Source organism: Pseudophryne corroboree, chromosome 6, assembly GCF_028390025.1.
Source record: "Pseudophryne corroboree isolate aPseCor3 chromosome 6, aPseCor3.hap2, whole genome shotgun sequence".
Taxonomy (NCBI): domain Eukaryota; kingdom Metazoa; phylum Chordata; class Amphibia; order Anura; family Myobatrachidae; genus Pseudophryne; species Pseudophryne corroboree.
In genome coordinates, this window is record NC_086449.1 from 405304360 (window position 1) to 405325581 (window position 21222).

At 46.9% G+C, this 21222-nt stretch overlaps 1 protein-coding gene across 2 annotated transcripts in view; it reads right to left on the reverse strand.

The window, feature by feature from the left end:
* Window positions 1–21222, reverse strand: part of THAP9 (THAP domain containing 9) — a 98179-nt gene that overhangs the window by 63924 nt on the left and 13033 nt on the right. For both annotated transcript variants that reach the window (XM_063926889.1, XM_063926890.1), the window contains exon 3: window positions 15888–16095. In XM_063926889.1, the coding sequence (XP_063782959.1) occupies window positions 15888–16095 (208 nt within the window). The remainder of the gene's footprint in view (window positions 1–15887; window positions 16096–21222) is intronic.

Here is a 21222-nt window from a genome sequence, read left to right on the forward strand (position 1 = left end):
GCTCTAAATACTAAACACTCTGGGGTCCCTTGGGTTGCTACGGCCTGACTGCTTTGGGGCATCATATTATAACACTTAATCTAACACTTTTTATCACCTAATTGTGTTTTTAAACATAGAAAGTAAGAGTTATGGTAGACTTAAAATTGTTAGCTCTTTTTGTGCGAGGTACATTGGGTTCCACAGAGAAACATTGGGGTGTAGAGATGGATCTGGATCCAGGCATCAACAGGCAAAGCTTGAGCTGTCCCAGGATGCATTGGGGCCTCCTCTATAACCCCCGCCTCCAGACACTGTGAGCTCAGTTTTGTTAACCAGTCCAATGCAGGAAGCAGGCAAGAGAGAAGGCAGATGTTAGTCACATAAGAACACAATCTCACGACAGGAGAGGGTACCAGTGGCTAATGCCATACAAACCCAAAGAAACTAGGTGCATCAGGGTGGGCGCCCTGTGGAACCCAATGTACCTCACTGAAAAAGAGTTAACAATGGTAAGTCTACCATAACTCTTACTTTCTGCAGCAGGTTACATTGGTTTCCACAGAGAAACATTGGGGATGTCATAAAGCAGTTCCTCAAGGGAGGGGACGCGCCTTAGCGGATATGAGAATCCGGCGTCCAAAGGAAGCATCCGGGGAGTCAAAGGTATCAAAGGCATAGAATCTAAGAAATGTGTTCACTGAGGACCACGTAGCCTCCTTGACAAATTGTTCTGGGGACGTGGCACAGTGGGCCGCCCAAGAAGTCCAACAGACTGAGTAGAACAGGCCTTATTTGCAGCAGGAACTGGGAGTCCAGCCTGCGCATAAGCATGTGCAATCACCTTTCTAATCCATCTGGCCAAGGTTTGCAGGCCAGCCACGTTTGTGGAAATCAAACAGGACAAAGGGGGCATCAGACTGTCTTATGGAAGTAGTCCTGTCAACATAGACATGGAGAGCCCTAACCACATCTAAAGAATGTTATTTAGCCGACAAGCACGAAGAGATAAAGGGCGGGACCACAATCTCTTGGTTAAGGTGAAATGATGACCCCCACCTTAGATAAATAACCAAGTTGAGTTCGGAGAATCGCCCTGTCACTATGAAAAATCAAAAAGGGAGGACAGAACAGGACAAAGCGCCTAAGTCCGACACCCTTCTTGCAGAGGCAATAGCCATCAAGAACAGGGCCTTGGCCGTGAGCCATTTGAGGTCCACTGATTCAAGAGGTTCGATTGGAGACTTTTGTAGGGCTTTCAACACAATAGACAAGACCCATGGAGCCACAGGGGGGACATAGAGAGGCTGAATATGTAGAACACCCTGACTGAACGTATATACATAATGAATAGAGGCAATTTTGAGCTGAAACCACACCGACAAGGCAGAAATATGAACCTTGAGGGAGGCCAAGTGAAGACCTAAGTCCTGGCCTCTTTGCAGAAAAGCTAGAATTCTGGAATTTAGATTTCAGTTTAAACACACACCACCCAAATCTCAAGGTCCATACACACTTAACGATAAAATGAGCGACGTCGCTCATTTTCCCCCTCCTTGAGCGACGTCGCTCGTTTTATCGTCAAGTGTGTATGCCGTCAGCGACGACCGATGCGCGGCCCCGCGGGTCGGCAACGATCGTCGCTGTCGGTAGGGCATGCATGAAGGATGTGGACTGTCGTCCACGACCTTCATGCAGGGCTGGCGGGGGCGTGACGTCACTGAGCGATATGAGCGGTCATATCGCTCAGTGTGTACAGGCGGCCGCCGACCGGCCGGCTCGGGAGGGGGAAACATTAGACGATGTCGCTCCGTCTAATGTGTATGGGCCTTAACTCTCATGGCACATGTTATATCTGCCCCCCCCCCCCCCCCCCCCCCTGCAGTGCACATGGTTTTGCAATCTGCTAACAAATTTGGTGCTACGATCAGGTCTGAATTAGGCCCTCTGTGTATACCTATGGGGGATATTTACTAAGCAGTGATAAGAGCGGAGAAGTGAGGCAGTGGAGAAATTGCCCCATCAACCAATCAGCAGCTCTGTATAATTTTATAGTATGCAAATTATAGCTGTTACTTCAGTGCTGATTGGTTGCCATGGGCACTTCTCCACTGGCTCACTTCTCCGTTCTTATCACTGCTTAGTAAATGTCCCCCTATACTGCTTGACCAAAACGCACCTAGGGGGTCAAGTGACGAGCTGTCCGCTTCACATAGATCTTCAAAGCACTCACAACATCCAAGGACTTTGAAGTAACAGAGATGTCGGTAACCACCGGAACCACAATAGGTTGGATGATATGAAACGCAGACACCACTTTTGGAAGAAATTGCTGACGAGTTCTGAGTTCAGCCCTATCTGTATGACAAGGGACTTTTGTGAGACAACACCCCCAGCTCCGACACACGCCTCGCAGAAGCCAAGGACAACAGCGTGACAGCCTTCCACATAAGAAACTTGACGTCAACGTCCTGTAAAGGCTCAAACCATTCCGAATGCAGGAACTGCAGCACCACGTTGAGATCCCAAGGTGCTGTAGAAGGCACAAAGGGGCGGTTAGATGTGCAGAACCCCCTTCAAAAATGTCTGAACCTCAGGGTGAGAAGCCAATTGTTTCTGGAAAAAATGGATAAGGCCGAAATCTGGACTTTTATGGAGCCCAAACGTAGGCCCACATCCACACCTGAATGCAGGAAAAGGAGAAAACGTCCCAGTTGAAATTCCACCGCAGGAAATTTCCTGTACTCACACCAAGAGACGTATTTTTTCCAAATCCGGTGGTAATGTTTAGACGCTACCCCCTCTCTGGCTTGGATGAGGGTTGGAATAACCCTATCCGGGATCCCTTTCCGGGCTAAAATTTGACACTCAACCTCCATGCCATCAAACGTAGCATTCGTAAGTCTTGATAGACGAACGGCCCCTGTTGTAGAAGGTCCTCGCGAAGAGGTAGAGGCCACAGGTCCTCTAGGAGCACCTTCAGTAGATCCGCATACCAGGCCCTTCTTGGCCAGTCCGGAGCAATGAGAACAGCTCGAACCTTTTCCCTTTTTATTCTTTTGAGAATCTTTGAGATCAATGGGAGTGGTGGAAACACGTCCACCATCTGGTAGACCCATGGAGTCACCAGAGCGTCCACCGCCACTGCTTGAGGGTCCCTCAACCTGGAACAATACCGCTTGAGCTTCTTGTTGAGACGAGAGGCCATCATGTCAATTTGTGGTATTCCCCACCGACGTGTCAAGCGCCTGAACACCTCCGGGTGAAGGCCCCACTCTCCTGGGTGGAGGTCGTGTCTGCTGAGGAAGTCTGCTTCCCAGTTGTCCACTCCCGGAATGAAGATCGCGGACAGCGCCACAGCGTGTCTTTCTGCCCAGAGGAGAATCCTTGTTACCTCTGACATTGTTGCTCTGCTCTTCATTCCATCTTGTCGGTTTATGTACGTTACTGCCGTCACATTGTCCGACTGAACCTGAATGGCTTGATCTTGAAGAAGATGCGATGCCTGTAGCAGGGCGTTGTATATGGCCCTTAGTTCCAGAATGTTGATTGGAAGAATGACTTCCTGACTTGACCATTTATCTTGGAACTGTTCCCCCTGGGTGTCCGCTCCCCAACCTCTCAGGCTTGCGTATGTGGTTAGCAGAATCCAATTTTGAATCCAGAACCTTTGACCCTTGGTCAGGTGAGAAGTCACCACAGAAGAGAAATCCTGGCATTTGGCGACCGACGGATCCTCTGTTGCATGTGAAGATGCGATCCGGACCATTTGTCCAACAGATCCAGCTGGAAGGGCCTTGCGTGAAACCTTCCGTACTGCAGTTCCTCGTAAGCGGCTACCATCTTTCCCAGAAGGCGAATGCATAAATGCACCGATATCCTGGTTTGTCTTAGAACATCCCGAACCATCGACTGGATCTCCAATGCCTTTGGAATATCTTCTGTGCCTCCGTATCCAGTATCATCCCCAGGAACGGAACCCTCCGTGTTGGTTCCAGATGAGATTTTGGTAGGTTCACAATCCACCCGTGATCCTGGAGTAGTTGGGTTGAGAGTGCAATGTTGACTAACAACCACTCTCTGGATGGTGCTTTTATCAGCAGACCGTCCAGGTATGGTATTATGTTCACTCCCTGTTTGCGGAGGAGAAACATCATTTCTGCCATTACCTTGGTGAACACCCTCGGTGCCGTAGAGAGGCTAAATGGCAGGGCCTGGAACTGGTAGTGACAGTCCTGTAAGGCAAACCTTAGATAAGCCTGATGAGGCGGCCAAATCGGAATATGAAGGTATGCATCCTTGATATACAGAGACACCAAGAATTCACCCTCTTCCAGACCTGAGATCATCGCTTTCAGAGACTCCATCTTGAACTTGAACACCCGTAAGTACGGGTTCAACGACTTGAGATTTAAAATGGGCCTTACCGAACCGTCAGGTTTCGGAACTACAAACAGGTTGGAATAATAACCCTGGTTTTGTAGCTGAAGTGGAACTGGAACAATGAGCTGAGTCTGTACCAGTTTTTTAATTGCTTCCTGTAAAGTCATACTTGCTTCTTGAGAAGCTAGTAAGCCTAATTTGAAGAATCTGTGAGGTGGGAGTTCCTGAAACTCCAGTCTGTATCCCTGGGCTATAAGATCTTTGATCCAGGGATCCTGGCATGACGTTGCCTATATGTGACTGAAGAATCTCAAATGGGCTCCCACCTGCCTGTCTTCCAGGCAGTGCGGACCACCGTCATGCTGAAGGCTTAGAGGAAGCAGAATCGAGGTTCTGTTCCTGTGAACCTGCAGTTGCTGGTTTTCTGGGTTTACCTCAATTGCCTTTGAAGGCCGTAGAAGAACCTTTGGTCTTGTTTTTAAACTTCGCTGTCCAAAAGGATTGCAGAGTTGGTGCAGTGTAGGATTGTCTAGCCAGGGGAGCTGCGGAAGGAAAGTATGTAGACTTACCCGCCGTAGCCTTGGATATCCACGTATCCAGTTCATCTCCAAAAAGGGCTTCACCTGTGAAAGGTAGGCTTTCCACGCCTCTCCTGGAATCCGCGTTCGCAGTCCACCGGCATAGCCATAAGCCCCTACATGCTGACACTGCCATAGCAGTGGTGCGTGCATCGCGTAAACCAATTTCCTTTATGGCCTCCACCATAAAGTTAGCAGAATCCTGTATATGTTGTAGGAGTAAAATTATCTCCCCCCTCCCCCCCCCCCGATAAAGAATCTAACCTGTCAATTAGATTACCTGACCATTTTGCAATGACCCTAGGGATCCATGCACAAGCTATAGTGGGTCTCTGGGCCACCCCCGCAGCTGTGTACAGAGATATGAGAGTGGTCTCAATCTTGCGGTCTGCAGCATCCTTCAAGGAAGCTGCCCCAGGAACAGGTAAAACTATCTTACGAGACAGTCTAGAAACCGATGCGTCAACTATCGGTGGGTTTTCCCATTTTTTCCTATCATCCTGAGGAAACGGGAAGGATGTGAGTAACCGTTTTGGGACCTGAAACTTCTTGTCAGGATTTACCCAAGTTGCTTCAAATTGCTGTGTTTTTAATTAAGCACTGAACAGGTGCAGGATATCAATCTATTTAGAAGGGTATAAATAGATACCGAATATACACTGAATTTATGCTCCTGAGGAAGCTGGATCACTTTGTTGCCAGCGAAACGCGTTGAGCCTATTCACCGACCTGGACACCACTCTCTGATATCACACTGGGACTCTGATACTTTGGGCTACAATTGGACAAGGCAGCCTGTTTCCTTGGGTGAGACCATGCAACATTGCTCCTTGTAATTTTTATATGTTTTATGGACATTTCTGTATTTCCCTTCTTGTTAACCATTTTGGGATACATCTTTTTTATGGAATAAATTCATTGGACTTTTCATCCATTGTTTGGTTTTTCCTCTGGATGCTGAAAGAAACCTTTATACGCTTACAAAAATCAACTGAATTGTGAGTTGGGGTACGCTGTCATCTCTTGTCACCTCAGAAAGAAACCTTTATGTGTTTTATATATCACCATTTGCTGTGAGTTGGGGTACGCCCGCTAGACAGTCTTTCTTGGGGATATAATACATCCGTTTAAAGATACCTTTTTATGTTTGAAAAAATAAGATTTTACTCACCGGTAAATCTATTTCTCGTAGTCCGTAGTGGATGCTGGGGACTCCGTAAGGACCATGGGGAATAGACGGCTCCGCAGGAGACTGGGCACATCTAAGAAAGATTTAGGACTATCTGGTGTGCACTGGCTCCTCCCCCTATGACCCTCCTCCAAGCCTCAGTTAGGAACTGTGCCCGGAAGAGCTGACACAATAAGGAAGGATTTTTGAATCCCGGGTAAGACTCATACCAGCCACACCAATCACACCATATAACACGTGATAGGAACCCCGGTTAACAGTATGATAACAAATGGAGCCTCTGAAGAGATGGCTCACAACAAAACCCGATTTTTGTAACAATAACTATGTACAGGTATTGCAGACAATCCGTACTTGGGATGGGCGCCCAGCATCCACTACGGACTACGAGAAATAGATTTACCGGTGAGTAAAATCTTATTTTCTCTGACGTCCTAGTGGATGCTGGGGACTCCGTAAGGACCATGGGGATTATACCAAAGCTCCCAAACGGGCGGGAGAGTGCGGATGACTCTGCAGCACCGAATGAGAGAATTCCAGGTCCTCCTCAGCCAGGGTATCAAATTTGTAGAATTTTGCAAACGTGTTTGCCCCCGACCAAGTAGCTGCTCGGCAAAGTTGTAAAGCCGAGACCCCTCGGGCAGCCGCCCAAGATGAGCCCACCTTCCGTGTGGAATGGGCTTTTACAGATTTAGGCTGCGGTAAGCCTACCGCAGAATGCGCCAGCTGAATAGTGCTACAAATCCAGCGCGCAATAGACTGCTTAGAAGCAGGAGCACCCAGCTTGGTGGGTGCATACAGGATAAACAGCGAGTCAGTCTTTCTGACTCCAGCCGTCCTGGAAATATAAATTTTTAGGGCCCTGACTACGTCCAGCAACTTGGAATCCTCCAAGTCCCTAGTAGCCGCAGGCACCACAATAGGTTGGTTCAAGTGAAAAGCTGAGACCACCTTTGGGAGAAACTGAGGACGAGTCCTCAATTCTGGCCTATCCATATGGAAAATCAGATAAGGGCTTTTACAAGACAAAGCCGCCAATTCTGAAACCCGCCTGGCCGACGCCAAGGCCAACAGCATGACCACTTTCCACGTGAGATATTTTAAATCCACAGTCTTAAGTGGTTCGAACCAATGTGATTTCAGGAATGCCAGAACCACATTGAGATCCCAAGGTGCCACTGGGGGCACAAAAGGAGGCTGAATATGCAGTACTCCTTTGACAAAAGTCTGAACTTCGGGCAGTGAAGCCAGTTCTTTTTGGAAGAAAATCGACAGAGCCGAAATCTGGACCTCTATGGACCCCAATTTGAGGCCCAACGTCACCCCTGCTTGCAGGAAGTGCAGGAATCGACCCAGTTGAAATTCCTCCGTCGGGGCCTTCATGGCCTCACACCAAGCAACATATTTTCGCCAAATGCGGTGATAATGTCTTGCGGTGACATCCTTCCTGGCTTTGATCAGGGTAGGGATGACTACGTCCGGAATACCCTTTTCCTCCAGGATCCGGTGTTCAACCGCCATGCCGTCAAACGCAGCCGCAGTAAGTCTTGGAACAGACAGGGTCCCTGCTGCAGCAGGTCTTGTCTGAGCGGCAGAGGCCAAGGGTCCTCTGTAAGCATCTCTTGAAGTTCCGGGTACCAAGCTCTTCTTGGCCAATCCGGAACCACGAGTATGGTTTTCACTCCTCGCCTTCTTATTATTCTCAGTACCTTGGGTATGAGAGGTAGAGGAGGAAACACATAAACCGACTGGTACACCCATGGTGTCACTAGAGCGTCCACCGCTATCGCCTGAGGGTCTCTTGACCGGGCGCAATATCTTTTCAACTTCTTGTTGAGGCGGGACGCCATCATGTCTACCTGTGGTTTTTCCCACCGGTTGACCAGCATTTGGAAGACTTCTGGATGAAGTCCCCATTCTCCCGGGTGGAGGTCGTGCCTGCTGAGGAAGTCTGATTCCCAGTTGTCCACTCCCGGAATGAACACTGCCGTCAGTGCTAACACATGATTCTCTGTCCATATGAGAATCCTTGTGGCTTCTGCCATCGCCATCCTGCTTCTCGTGCCGCCCTGTCTGTTTACATGGGCGACCGCCGTGATGTTGTCTGACTGGATCAGTACCGGCTGGTTTTGAAGCAGGGGTCTTGCCTGGCTTAGGGCATTGTAAATGGCCCTTAGCTCCAGGATATTTATGTGAAGAGAAATCTCCTGATTTGACCACAGTCCTTGGAAATTTCTTCCCTTTGTGACTGCTCCCCAGCCCCGAAGGCTGGAATCCGTGGTCACCAGGACCCAGTCCTGTATTCCGAATCTGCGGCCCTCTAGTAGATGAGCCCTCTGCAGCCACCACAGCAGCGACACCCTGGTTCTGGCCGATAGGGTTATCCGCTGTTGCATCAGGAGATGGGACCCGGACCATTTGTCCAACAGGTCCCACTGGAACGTCCTTGCGTGGAACCTTCCGAATGGAATTGCTTCGTACGAAGCTACCATTTTTCCCAGGACTCGTGTGCATTGATGTACCGACACTTTTCCTGGTTTTAGAATGTCTCTGACCAGAGATGACAATTCCTCGGCTTTTTCCAGTGAAAGAAACACTCTTTTCTGGTCTGTGTCCAGAATCATTCCCAGGAACAGAAGACGTGTTGCCGGGACCAGCTGTGACTTTGGAATGTTTAGAATCCAGCCGTGCTGTTGTAGCACTTCCTGAGAAAGTGCCACCCCCACTATCAACTGTTCTTTGGACCTCGCCTTTATCAGGAGATCGTCCAAGTACGGGATAATTAAAACTCCCTTCTTGCGAAGGAGTATCATCATTTCGGCCATTACCTTGGTAAAGACCCTCGGTGCCGTGGATAACCCGAACGGCAGCGTCTGGAACTGATAGTGACAGTCCTGTACCACAAATCTGAGGTACTCCTGGTGCGGAGGGTAAAGGGGGACATGCAGGTACGCATCCTTGATGTCCAGGGATACCATGTAATCCCCCTCCTCCAGGCTCGCAATAACCGCCCTGAGCGATTCCATCTTGAACTTGAACCTTTTGATATAAGTGTTCAAGGTTTTTAAATTTAAGATGGGTCTCACCGAACCGTCCGGTTTCGGTACCACAAACATTGTGGAGTAGTAACCCTTTCCTTGCTGAAGGAGGGGTACCTTGACGATCACTTTCTGTGAATACAGTTTTTGAATAGCCACCAACACTGCCTCCCTGGCAGAGGGAGTTGCCGGCAAGGCAGATTTTAGGAAACGGCGGGGGGGGGGGGAGACATCTCGAATTCCAGCCTGTACCCCTGAGATACTACTTGAAGGACCCAGGGATCCACTTGTGAGAGAGCCCACTGTGTGCTGAAAAACCTGAGACGTGCCCCCACCGTTCCCGATTCCGCCTGAGCAGCCCCAGCGTCATGCTGTGGACTTACCGGACGCAGGGGAGGACTTCTGCTCCTGGGAACTAGCTGTGTGCTGCAGCTTTTTCCCCCTTCCTCTGCCCCTCGGCAGAAAGGATGAGCCTCTAGCCCGCTTATTTTTCTGGGGCCGAAAGGACTGTACCTGATAATACGGTGCTTTCTTTTGCTGTGGGGTAGCCTGTGGCAAAAAAGTCGATTTCCCAGCAGTAGCTGTGGAAACGAGGTCTGAAAGACCTTCCCCAAAAAGTTCCGCCCCTTTATAGGGTAAAACTTCCATGTGCCGCTTGGAGTCGGCATCACCTGACCATTGCCTAGCCCATAACCCCCGTCTGGCGGCAATGGACATAGCGCTTATTTTTGATGCCAGCCGGCAAATATCCCTCTGTGCATCACGCATGTATAAGACCGCGTCTTTTATATGGTCAATCGTTAGCAAAATATTGTCCCTATCCATGGTATCAATGTTTTCCGACAGGGAGTCTGACCACGCAGCAGCAGCACTGCACATCCAAGCTGATGCAATAGCGGGTCTCAATATAATGCCAGTGTGTGTGTATATAGCTTTTAGGGTACTTTCCAGCTTTCTATCAGCAGGTTCTTTTAGGGCGGCCGTATCTGGAGACGGTAGTGCCACCTTCTTTGATAAGCGTGTCAATGCTTTATCTACCCTAGGGGGTGTTTCCCAGCGTGACCTATCCTCTGGCGGGAAAGGGTACGCAGCCATTAACCGTTTAGAAATGATCAATTTCTTATCTGGGGAAGTCCACGCTTCCTCACACACCTCATTTAATTCGTCAGATGCAGGAAAAACTACTGGTAGTTTTTTCTCACCAAACATAATACCCTTTTTTGTGGTACCTGGGGTATCATCAGAAATGTGTAAAACATTTTTCATAGCCTCAATCATATAACGGGTGGATCTATTGGAGGGTACACTCGTCTCATCATCGTCGACACTGGAGTCGGTATCCGTGTCGACATCTGTATCTGTCATCTGAGGTAGCGGGCGTTTTATAGCCCCTGATGACATTTGAGACGCTTGGACAGGCACAAGCTGAGTAGCCGGCTGTCCTATGTCGTCAAACCTTTTATGTAAGGAGCTGACACTGTCACGTAATTCCTTCCATAAGTCCATCCACACTGGTGTCGACCCCGCAGGGGGTGACATCACATTCACAGGCATTTGCTCCGCCTCCACATCATTATCCTCATCATACATGTCGACACAGCAGTACCGACACACAGCAGACACACAGGGAATGCTCTTACAGAGGACAGGACCCCACAAAGCCCTTTGGGGAGACAGAGGGAGAGTATGCCAGCACACACCAGGGCGCTATATAACACAGGGATATCACTATACAGAGTGTTTTCCCCTATAGCTGCCTATAATATATATATACTGCGCCTAAATTGTGCCCCCCCTCTCTTTTTTACCCTTTCTGTAGTGCAGGACTGCAGGGGAGAGCCAGGGAGCTTCCTTCCAGCGAAGCTGTGAGGGAATAATGGCGCCAGTGTGCTGAGGGAGTTGGCTCCGCCCCTTTTTCGGCGGGCTTTCTCCCGCTATTTTATCGTTTCTGGCAGGGGTTAATATACACCTATATAGCCTCTGGGGCTATATATGGTGTTAGTTTTGCCAGCCAAGGTGTTATTATTGCTGCTCAGGGCGCCCCCCCCCCAGCACCCTGCACCCATCAGTGACCGCAGTGTGTGGTGTGCATGAGGAGCAATGGCGCACAGCTGCAGTGCTGTGCGCTACCTTGGAGAAGACAGAAGTCTTCAGCCGCCGATTTTCCGGACCACCTTCTTGTTTCTGGCTCTGTAAGGGGGACGGCGGCGCGGCTCCGGGAACGGACGACGAGGTCTGGTCCTGTGTTCGATCCCTCTGGAGCTAATGGTGTCCAGTAGCCTAAGAAGCCCAAGCTACCACCACTTAGGTAGGTTCGCTTCTTCTCCCCTTAGTCCCTCGTTGCAGTGAGCCTGTTGCCAGCAGGTCTCACTGAAAATAAAAAACCTAAACTATACTTTCTTCTAGGAGCTCAGGAGAGCCCCTAGTGTGCATCCAGCTCAGCCGGGCACAGAAATCTAACTGAGGCTTGGAGGAGGGTCATAGGGGGAGGAGCCAGTGCACACCAGATAGTCCTAAATCTTTCTTAGATGTGCCCAGTCTCCTGCGGAGCCGTCTATTCCCCATGGTCCTTACGGAGTCCCCAGCATCCACTAGGACGTCAGAGAAAACATCTTGCTTGTGAGTTGGGGTATGCATACCGGAATATAACCATCTAACTGAAAGGGAAGTCTTTAAAGTTATGGTGAAGGATCTGCACTATTCCCTAACTTCAGAACCTACCACTCGGGTGCAATATTACCTATCATAGACATACTACACTATTGTATTGTTATATCCTTTTACATGTACAATCTGCATTGAGAGTGGAAGGAGAGACCATCAACTGGGAAGTAGAAAGAACTATCCTCTACAGGATTTTCCATACCTAAGGGAAGTTTTCCATTTGTTTTGGCGCTTGATGTTATATGTTGACATTTATTTTGTAGCATTGGTTATTTGTTTAGAGAGTGGTGTTCTCTCTGTTGTCATACATCACTCAGCAGCCAGGGGCGCCTTAGACAGATCCATTCCGCTTTTTGTTTCTACAATTGGACACTGTTCCTATCACTGGGAAATTACCACAAATAAAGACCGATCCACATCTGCAGCTAGCAATGGACTTTTCCTAAAGCTGATGCCATCATATACGTCTAATGTGGAACTGGTAACTATTTCTGCTACAGTGAGTGCTATCTGGAGATTGTCCTAGCCTTTACAACACATGTCTCAGAGAAGAGTGGACTTTTAATACATCTCTCCAGGGAGAGATTATGATTGCAAGTGTTATCTATCAGATAATAGGAATCGATTCCTGTTTTTCAATGGTCTAATAAATTGTATTTTATATTCAGCAAACCGTCTTTTTATAATTTGTACAGTCAGCGCTGGTATCCTGTGTTTTTTCTTCTTTAGTTTATTGGGGAACTGACCATCCCCTTACCAGCTGCTGCTGACTGCGCACTTACATATTATCTATTTCATCATCGGTATCAGCCTGCATGGACAAATGGCAGGGGTCTGAGACACTGGAATGACCACTGAATCTCTATTCATCAGGTCATCAACAGATTGCCTTAAGTATTGCATCTCTTTCTCATTTTGGGATAATTTATTCTAAATATTTGAAATCATCCCTTTTAATGAATCTAACCATACTGGTTCAGATCCACTAGCCTAAGAATGTGTACTATCCTGAGTACACGGCAGTGATCCCCCAGATTGAGAAAAACACTCTGCTGTGCATGATATACACTGCTTTGACATAGTAAATGTGAAAGAACACACACACAGGATATAGGTTAAAAGCGCAGTTAACCCACACAGAGCCCTCCTAGGGAGACACAGAGTATAACGGAGCCAGCTACACAGCGCCCCTATAGCTAAATAACAAGTTTAACTGGGTCACAAACTAAGTACCCTTAACAGGGCTTAGTACACCAAATATTGCTCCGCCCCTGCTATGACCCCCTGGTACCGCTGAGGTGTTCTGGAGTCCTTGTGGAGGAGCTATGCTTCCCTGTCAATCTGCCTGTGTATAGCTGCAGAGGGAAAATGGCGCTGGTGAGCTGCTGGATCCGCTGAGAGTGAAGCCCCGCCCCCTTAATGGTGCGCGGTCTTCCCAGGTTTTTCATACTGGCTGAGGTAATTATTCTGTTCTACAGTGAGTTCTGCCAGTGTGGGTATCATTAGTGGCTTCAGCTCGCCCCTCACAGCGATCACTACAGTGTCTCTGAAGCCTGAAGCGCAGCCTACATGTCAGCGCTGCGCTCCTACCCTTGTGCCGCCATTACAGCCGGCGACCAGCTAACCGAGACGCCGGCCACCTACTCACCACTCGTCTGACTTCTGGCTCTGTTAGGGGTGGCGGCGTGCTGCGGGTCTGTACACTCGCCATGGTGGGGCTTGCGAATAGGACCCTCAGGAGCTCAGTGTCCTGTCAGCAGGGAACGGGAGCATTAACCCTACAGAGGTTGGGCCGTTTCCCCCCCCCAAGTCCCACGAAGCAGGCAGTCTGCCAGCCAGACCTGCCTGAAAACAATAAAAAAGAAAATAAATGCAGAAAACTCTTTAGGAGCTTCCCAAGCGTGACCGGCTCCAACGGGCACATATTCTAAACTGAGTCTGGTAGGAGGGGCATAGAGGGAGGAGTCAGCCCACACTATCAATTTCTGAAAGTGCTCATGGCTCCTAGTGGACCCGTCTATACCCCATGGTACTAATGTGGACCCCAGTATCCTCTAGGACTTAAGAGAAATGTACTTATCAGCCTAAGATTTGGGGGGTTTTCTTTAAACCCGTGGCAGCATTTATTATACCAAATTTCATTACAAGCTGAAACGGTCAATCTGAAACCTGTGTTGACATGATGATGCGTTGGCATGCTGAAGCCCTTCTGGAGTGTGCGCATGCGCAGAAGCCGTACTGTGCGTGTGGATACAGTGATATGCGATGGCATCTCACATATGCGAACGCCTCTCCCTGATCAACAGGCAGAGGCGTTCGTGGGACGGGAGGGAACGTCGATGTGATGTTTTTGGGGCGGTATTGGGAAACCATTTGCGGGGCAGGCCGCGGCGGCTGCGTAACGTAACACGCAGCCGCTGTGAGCCAAAACATGGAGGGTAGCCGTCTGCCTTTGCAGCTAGGCTGCGCAGGCAGAGGGTTATCCTTAACATGCAAGCGCTTCGCTGCTGAGCGAAGCGTTTGCATGTTAGCAGGGGGGAAGGGCCCGGCATGCGGGGCGGACTTGTCCTGTGCTGGGTGTCCCCCCGCATGTTGAATAAGGCCCTTGGTGTGGTATAACCCTGCTCTCATTCTTATAACATTGATTAAACCTGTTAGGGGGCAGGTAGGCCACTATTTGAAGTAATCAGAAAAACATACAATTCTAAAATAACATTAATAATGTTTGAATATAATACTCCACTCCAAGCACAATGTACCAAACCTTAAGATAGGCATACACTATACACATATCTGGCAGACCACATGTTCATGTGAGGGCAGGGGATAAGAGAAATAAACACCTAAGCACAGATGAGATCACTTATATGTATTATATGATGAGGTAGGATATCTACACAAGCCAGAAACAGAATAATTCACAACCACATCCTGGTGGGTACAGTAATACCCCTTTCACATCGCACAAATAACCCGGTATCGACACGGCATATTGCCGTGTCGAAACGGGTCAGTGTGCGATGTGAAAGCTCCTTTGGTGAATTAGCGGGTCGCCTGACCCGGTAATTCAACCCGGTAAAAAAGAAGGGTTATTACAGGGTTGAATACCGGGTCAGGTGCAGTGTGAATGGGAGCCGTTCCGATGCGACACGGCTCCCATTTACAGCATAGGGAGAGGCGGCGCAGGAGATGAGCTCATCTCCCAGCTCCGCATCCACCCCCGCCCCTGCTGCTGCTGCTGCCCCTCCCGCTGCTATGGCAACCGACCCGGTATATTGCCGGGTCGGAAAGCCAGCAAAGGAGCGCAAATGCCGGATCCCACCCGGTAAGGACACGTTTCTCTTACCGGGTGGGATCCGGCATTTGCGATCTGAAAGCAGCATAAGGGGGTGGAGGTGTTCCCAGTGTAGTTAAATATCAAGTATACAGAGAAGAGGAAAGGGAAAGAACTCTCTTTTTTGGGGGCACTGAATCCTAATGTATATTCTTTCCCTTTCCTCTTTTCTGTAGACCAGCTGTTCAATCTAGCTGGATGGAATGAAAATCTGGTAATGTATGGGAACAAATGACAATCGACCATTTGCCCCCAAACACTGGAAAATGGACGAAAACTCTTTCAGACAAATCAGTTAAATCCAGGAACGCCAGTTTTTGACCAGTTTCCAGTGTTTGAGAGCAAATGGTCGATTGTCATTTGCTAACATATAATACCAGATTTTCACTCTAACCTGCCAGATTGGACAGCTGGTCTACCAAACAATTGTATTGTTTATGCCCAGCTTTAGATGACTGTGACTCTTCCTTGCGTGATACCTCAGCAAAGATGTTGCAGACAGCAGGGGGTAAATTTACTAAGGTGGGAGATTTTTAGAACTGGTGATGTTGCCCATAGCAACCAATCAGATTATATCTACTATCTGCTAGAAGCAGCTTGATAAATGGTAAGTAGAATCTGATTGGTTGCCATGGGCAACATCACCAGTTCTAAAAATCTCCCACCTTAGTAAATTTACCCCCAGGTATGCTGAACATAAAACACACACACAGCGTGCTCACCTGCATCTCTTCTGGGAAGTTAAAGATGCTGGGTATGACGTCATCTCTTAACCGCTTTGTCTGCCCAGTGGTGTCAAAGCAGCTTTTCTGAAAATGTAAGCTGCACAATCGCTGGTATCGGGAGGGCATCCACAACTCCCCTGAGGCTGTGGCTCTTTTCATAGCCCGGCACCATTTGTCTAACAACACCGGATTTGATCTTGGGAACCTATATTACACAATATTAAAATACAGGGACATGTTTTACTGCAAGACCTGCTGTAAAATTATTTGCTGGACACAACATCTACTGTGTATAATCAAAATAAAAAATAAAAATCAGACAGTGCACCTGATTACTGTAGCCCAAGTGAAAAAGTGAATGAGTATTTTGGACAAATTCCATTCAGCGCTCAGTGATATGGGAAGCTGGAGAAGAGTAGGGGGGAGCTCCTGCAGGACCAGACCCGCCCCGTTCATTCCGTCTAACCTGCCGCTCTATATTGTAATAAGCTCCTCTCATTCCGAGGACTAGACTCACCCACTTCTTACCCCCCCACCCTGTCACCCGTTCCCCTCTTCCACGATAACCTGTTGGAGCTCCACAGGGCAGAGGAGCTGGGTAGTACTGGAGAAATGTAAGAACTGCCCTCCCCCTATGTGTATTATAACTGTGTGTATAACTGTCCCCCTCCCCTGTGTGTATGAGTAATAACTGCCCCCCCCCCCCCCCCCCCCCCACCCCCCACAAACACACACCTTTCTCTGTGCTCTGCCTGGAACAATGTGTATAAGTTCTCAACCAGGCACAAAGTGTATACCGTGCTCTATCTGGCGCAACATGTATAACGTGCTCTACCTGGCGCAGTGTGTATAGGAGGTTCTACCTGGCGCAGTGTGTATAGGAGGTTCTATCTGGTGCAATGTGTATAAGCAGCACTACTGTGTAGTGTAGGGTGAATTGGCACTATTATGTGGCCACACCCCTACATTTTTGCTGTCCACAGTCTATTCTTTCGAATATAGGAGGGGGAGCACCAATTCACTTTCTGCCAAAGGGTGCCAAAATGTCTAGTTACGGCTCTGGTGCAGAGTGTCCTGTATGCTACACAGCCCAGCAGCATTGTCACCCCCCTCCTCCTTGCAACACCTTTATAGTGTCCAAACAAGCCTGTGTTTTTATATTTGAATCATTGATAAGATTAATAAGAAACTTCATTCCGATTGGACCCAGAAAAGGACATGTAGGATCCCAATTTTTTTATTACTTTTTTTGTTATTGAAGCATAAACATCAGTAACAGACATTACAAATAGTAGATACAACATATGTAACATTTTGAAGTGAGCACATTGATACAATATGACAATGTTGTTACAGACCATTCAAAAAGAACCTTAGATGAAAGCAAGAAAACGGTGCTAGACACAATAATGGAAACCACTTAATAAATCTGCATAATATACCAGAGAGTGACTGCACTTAATTCCTTAACTTCACCACTGCTTTTTCTAATATTTTCCAAACCAAAAGAAGTGGGCAACAACTGCAGGTCAGCAGTCTGTTTCCCGGAGAACCTTACATTATGGTATATTTTAATGGACAGAAATGAATACAAGACAATATTAGTCAGTCACTCAGCTCAACTAGCAATTTAGATAATGCAATAAGGAGGTAAGCATTTAGGCGGAATTCTGTTGCAATATACCAAATAGTTTGAGAGCATATACTGTATGACAAAGGATAATATGAAAACTTACGTGAATAATAAAATACCTGTAAAAAAACAAAATGGGTTCTACCGCACAGGATCTCTCCTTGCCCTAATAACCCTCAAAGTTGAGTGGAGATGCTTTAAATTGCATAAGGAGATAGAGATATAGATAAGTAACCAAATTCCAACCGACCAGCATGTCTGAATGAATAATACACTCTGCTAATCACTACACCCTGACTGAGGTAGCATCTTTTTCCTTTCAGTCTTCACTCATTTTCGAATTGCGGCTTGACACCCTGCAATGTCTGCTGATATCAGGGTGTCAACAACGCTCTAACACAAACAGCAGTAAGGCTACTTAACTTTCTTTTCACACCAGCAGACGTCCTGGTGGTACTCTCATCCACCCTCCACTGATCCAGCCCGATTCGTCAGGCGGTCAAGAGGATGAGAAAGCAGATATCAACCAGGACAGGATCTGCTGGACTATTTCCATCTCTTTTGAGACTGTTTAAGATGCTACACGTAGTTTATTATTGCAATCATTGAGTTGTGTTTGAACTGCTCTGTTGTGTCCTATGAAATCAAGGAATTTTTTGTGACAATTTACTAGTGATTGTTACGCAGTTGCCGGTTTGTAAAGGGTACTGGGCCTAATTCAGACCTGGTCACACGCAGGCTATTTTTTGCACTGCTGCGACCAGGTAATCGCCGCCCACAGGGGAGGGGGGATTTGCTGTGCAGGGCTGCAAACGCTTGTGCAGTCTCTGCACAGCTCAGGACTTACTCACCCGCTGCGATGATCCTTGCTGGAGCTGACGTCAGGATCCCTCCCTGGAAACAGCCGGGCACGCATGCGTTTTCCTCGACACTCCCAGAAAACAGTGAGTTGACACCCCCAGACGGCCTCCTCCTGTCAATCTTCTTGCGTTCGCCACTGCAAATGCTTTCTTCGTTGTTCTCATCGCTGCCCGGCGCCGGCTAGCGACGCGCCTGTGCATTGCGGCCCCCACGCATGCGCTGTTCAGACCCGATCGCACGGCTACATAAAAATGCAGCATGCGATCGGGTCTGAATGACCCCCACTGTGTTTTGTGACGTTTATATTTCCTTGATAGCGAGGATTGCACTTGATAAATCAATCAGGTAGAGAGAGATTATAAGCCTATAATGTTCTGTTGTTTCATACAAACTGAGGGCATATACGGATAGGTGCTGTTGATATATGGGGAGTACATTGTTACAATCAAGGCTAGTCATTGGAAATTACTTTCTGGCATTTACAATATGTGACACTGTATCTGTGCTATTCATACTGAATTCGGTATATTGTCAAATTCAATCCCCCCTTCTTCTTTTTTTTTATAGGCATCAGATACATGAGAGTGAATTGTTACTAGTATGGAACACTCTCTGGCAGGCAATGAATGAGACACTTTGTATCTATGTTACGCACATTGAAACTGTTGTACTATTCGATACATGGCAGAATCTGTTTGACGGATAGAAGGTACATGATCGGGATTTGCTACAAAAGTCCATCATTTTGAAGCTTTTCAGATTTAAGCAACAATTAAATTATCAAGCACAATACATGCAATGGTGTTTATTGAACAGTCCGATAGACGTTCTAGCATTCATTACAAATAGGAGTGTCATTTTCTAGCACATGCACTTATTAGGACCTATCGATGTCCAATTATAAATTTGGTCCATGAAATCTCTGTAATACCTAACATCTATCAGGCCTCAATTGGAACATACATTTTTGATACACGGCAATTAATCGCTGTCCAGTAAATTCCAATTTAATTTTATGTTTTATGTATGTCTATGTTTTGTCCTATGTCCCCATTAGTTATTTTAATGTATACTTAATAAAAGTTAGATTTTAGATTTATTATCATTGACACGGTTTCTCTGGATTCTATTTCTCACTGTAGTTAAGAGTGCCCCCAAAACAGAGTTTGTGAATAATAAAATACTAAACAAAGTATTTATGTAGCATTTATGTCATGGAATGAACGGTTCAGACACAATGGTAATGTATGAGAAATAAAATCAGGTTCAAATAAGTTGAGCAATGACTGCTGAGGTGACCAGTGTAGGACAGTCACCAAAAGCATCATGAAGAAAATAAATAAAATCAGTGTTTAAACAAAGAAATAATACAAATTATAAGAAACATTAGAGCAACAGGAGAGAGTATAAAGAAGAAATTGAATTAACAAAAAAGGGGAGACTTATATGCAGGACACATCAGGTAAGTATTGATATCCATAAGGCTTCGTAACCAAGATAGTAAGTAAGAACAGACTACAGGGAGTTATTTGAGTGCACATAACTGAAAAGATTTTAGATTTAAGCGGTGTGAATCCATACTAGGAAGCAACTTCCTGTCCAAGTGCATAAGTATAAGTACATATATACTTACAAAACATGCAATTGGCAACATAAAGGCGAGACTCAGTCCAAACGGTTAGAAAGTATAGGGTCATTAAAATATAAAATAAAGGGGAACAAAAAAAGAAAGCCAATATAGTGAGACAAATAATCAAGAAACACGTCAATTACAGGTAGAATATTAATTATCAATTTATCAATTCAGATTAGTACATATTGGTGAAAGATCCAATATAAGGAATACCATAGGGCAGGGACAGTTAACCATCATTTAAGTTACAGCACCTCTGGGGCCTTGATACAGAGATGGTATAAACTCAGCGGTGGATAATCCTAATTGCCATAAGAACATTTGTCGCATATGAGTATGTTTCATCCCATTAAGTAAGCACAGCTGCTTATCTAGAATATTAAAGGTAAAAATGTCAGTAAAACTGAGGGCATGTCCGCTGTCCATGTGCATTAATGAGACCCCAGACCCACAAGGTAATCCTGGGTGGCAAAGAGAAGAGTAGCAGGGAGCCACTCTAAAGTAAGAGAAGCAACCTACGGAGAAGGTGTCAAGTAAAAATTGATGCCAACATCCTCGGGAAGAGGCGTGGGCATCAAATCAACAGATTTGGCGTCAGGACTAACTGGAGCTGGCTCATTAATTTCAGAGTCACTCTGAATATTGGTTAGAGTACCAGGGCAAGGGGTGTGGAAATGCCGAGGGATCAGGTCAGTGTCAAATGGAGCCAATAAGCTATTAAATTTTTCATTTAGATACATAGAAACATAGAATTTGACGGCAGATAAGAACCACTTGGCCCATCTAGTCTGCCCCTTTTTTATCCTTTAGGTAATCTCAACCCTTTTTGAACCTTAATTCTTTGTAAGGATATTCATATGCCTATCCCAAGCATGTTTAAATTGCTCTACAGTCTTAGCCTCTACCACCTCTGATGGGAGGCTATTCTACTTGTCCACTACCCTTTCTGTGAAGTAAGTTTTCCTTAAATTTCCCCTGAACCTGCCTCCCTCCAGTTTCAGTGTATGTCCTTGAGTTCTAATACTCCTCTTCATTCTTCAACAGTTGAAGAATGTTTCCCTCCTGAACTTTGTTAAAACCCTTGGTATATTTGAACGTTTCTATCATGTACCCCCTTTCCCTTCTCTCCTCCAAACTATACATGTTAAGATCTTTTAGCCTTTCCGGATATGTTTTGTGATGTAGGCCATGCACCAATTTAGTTG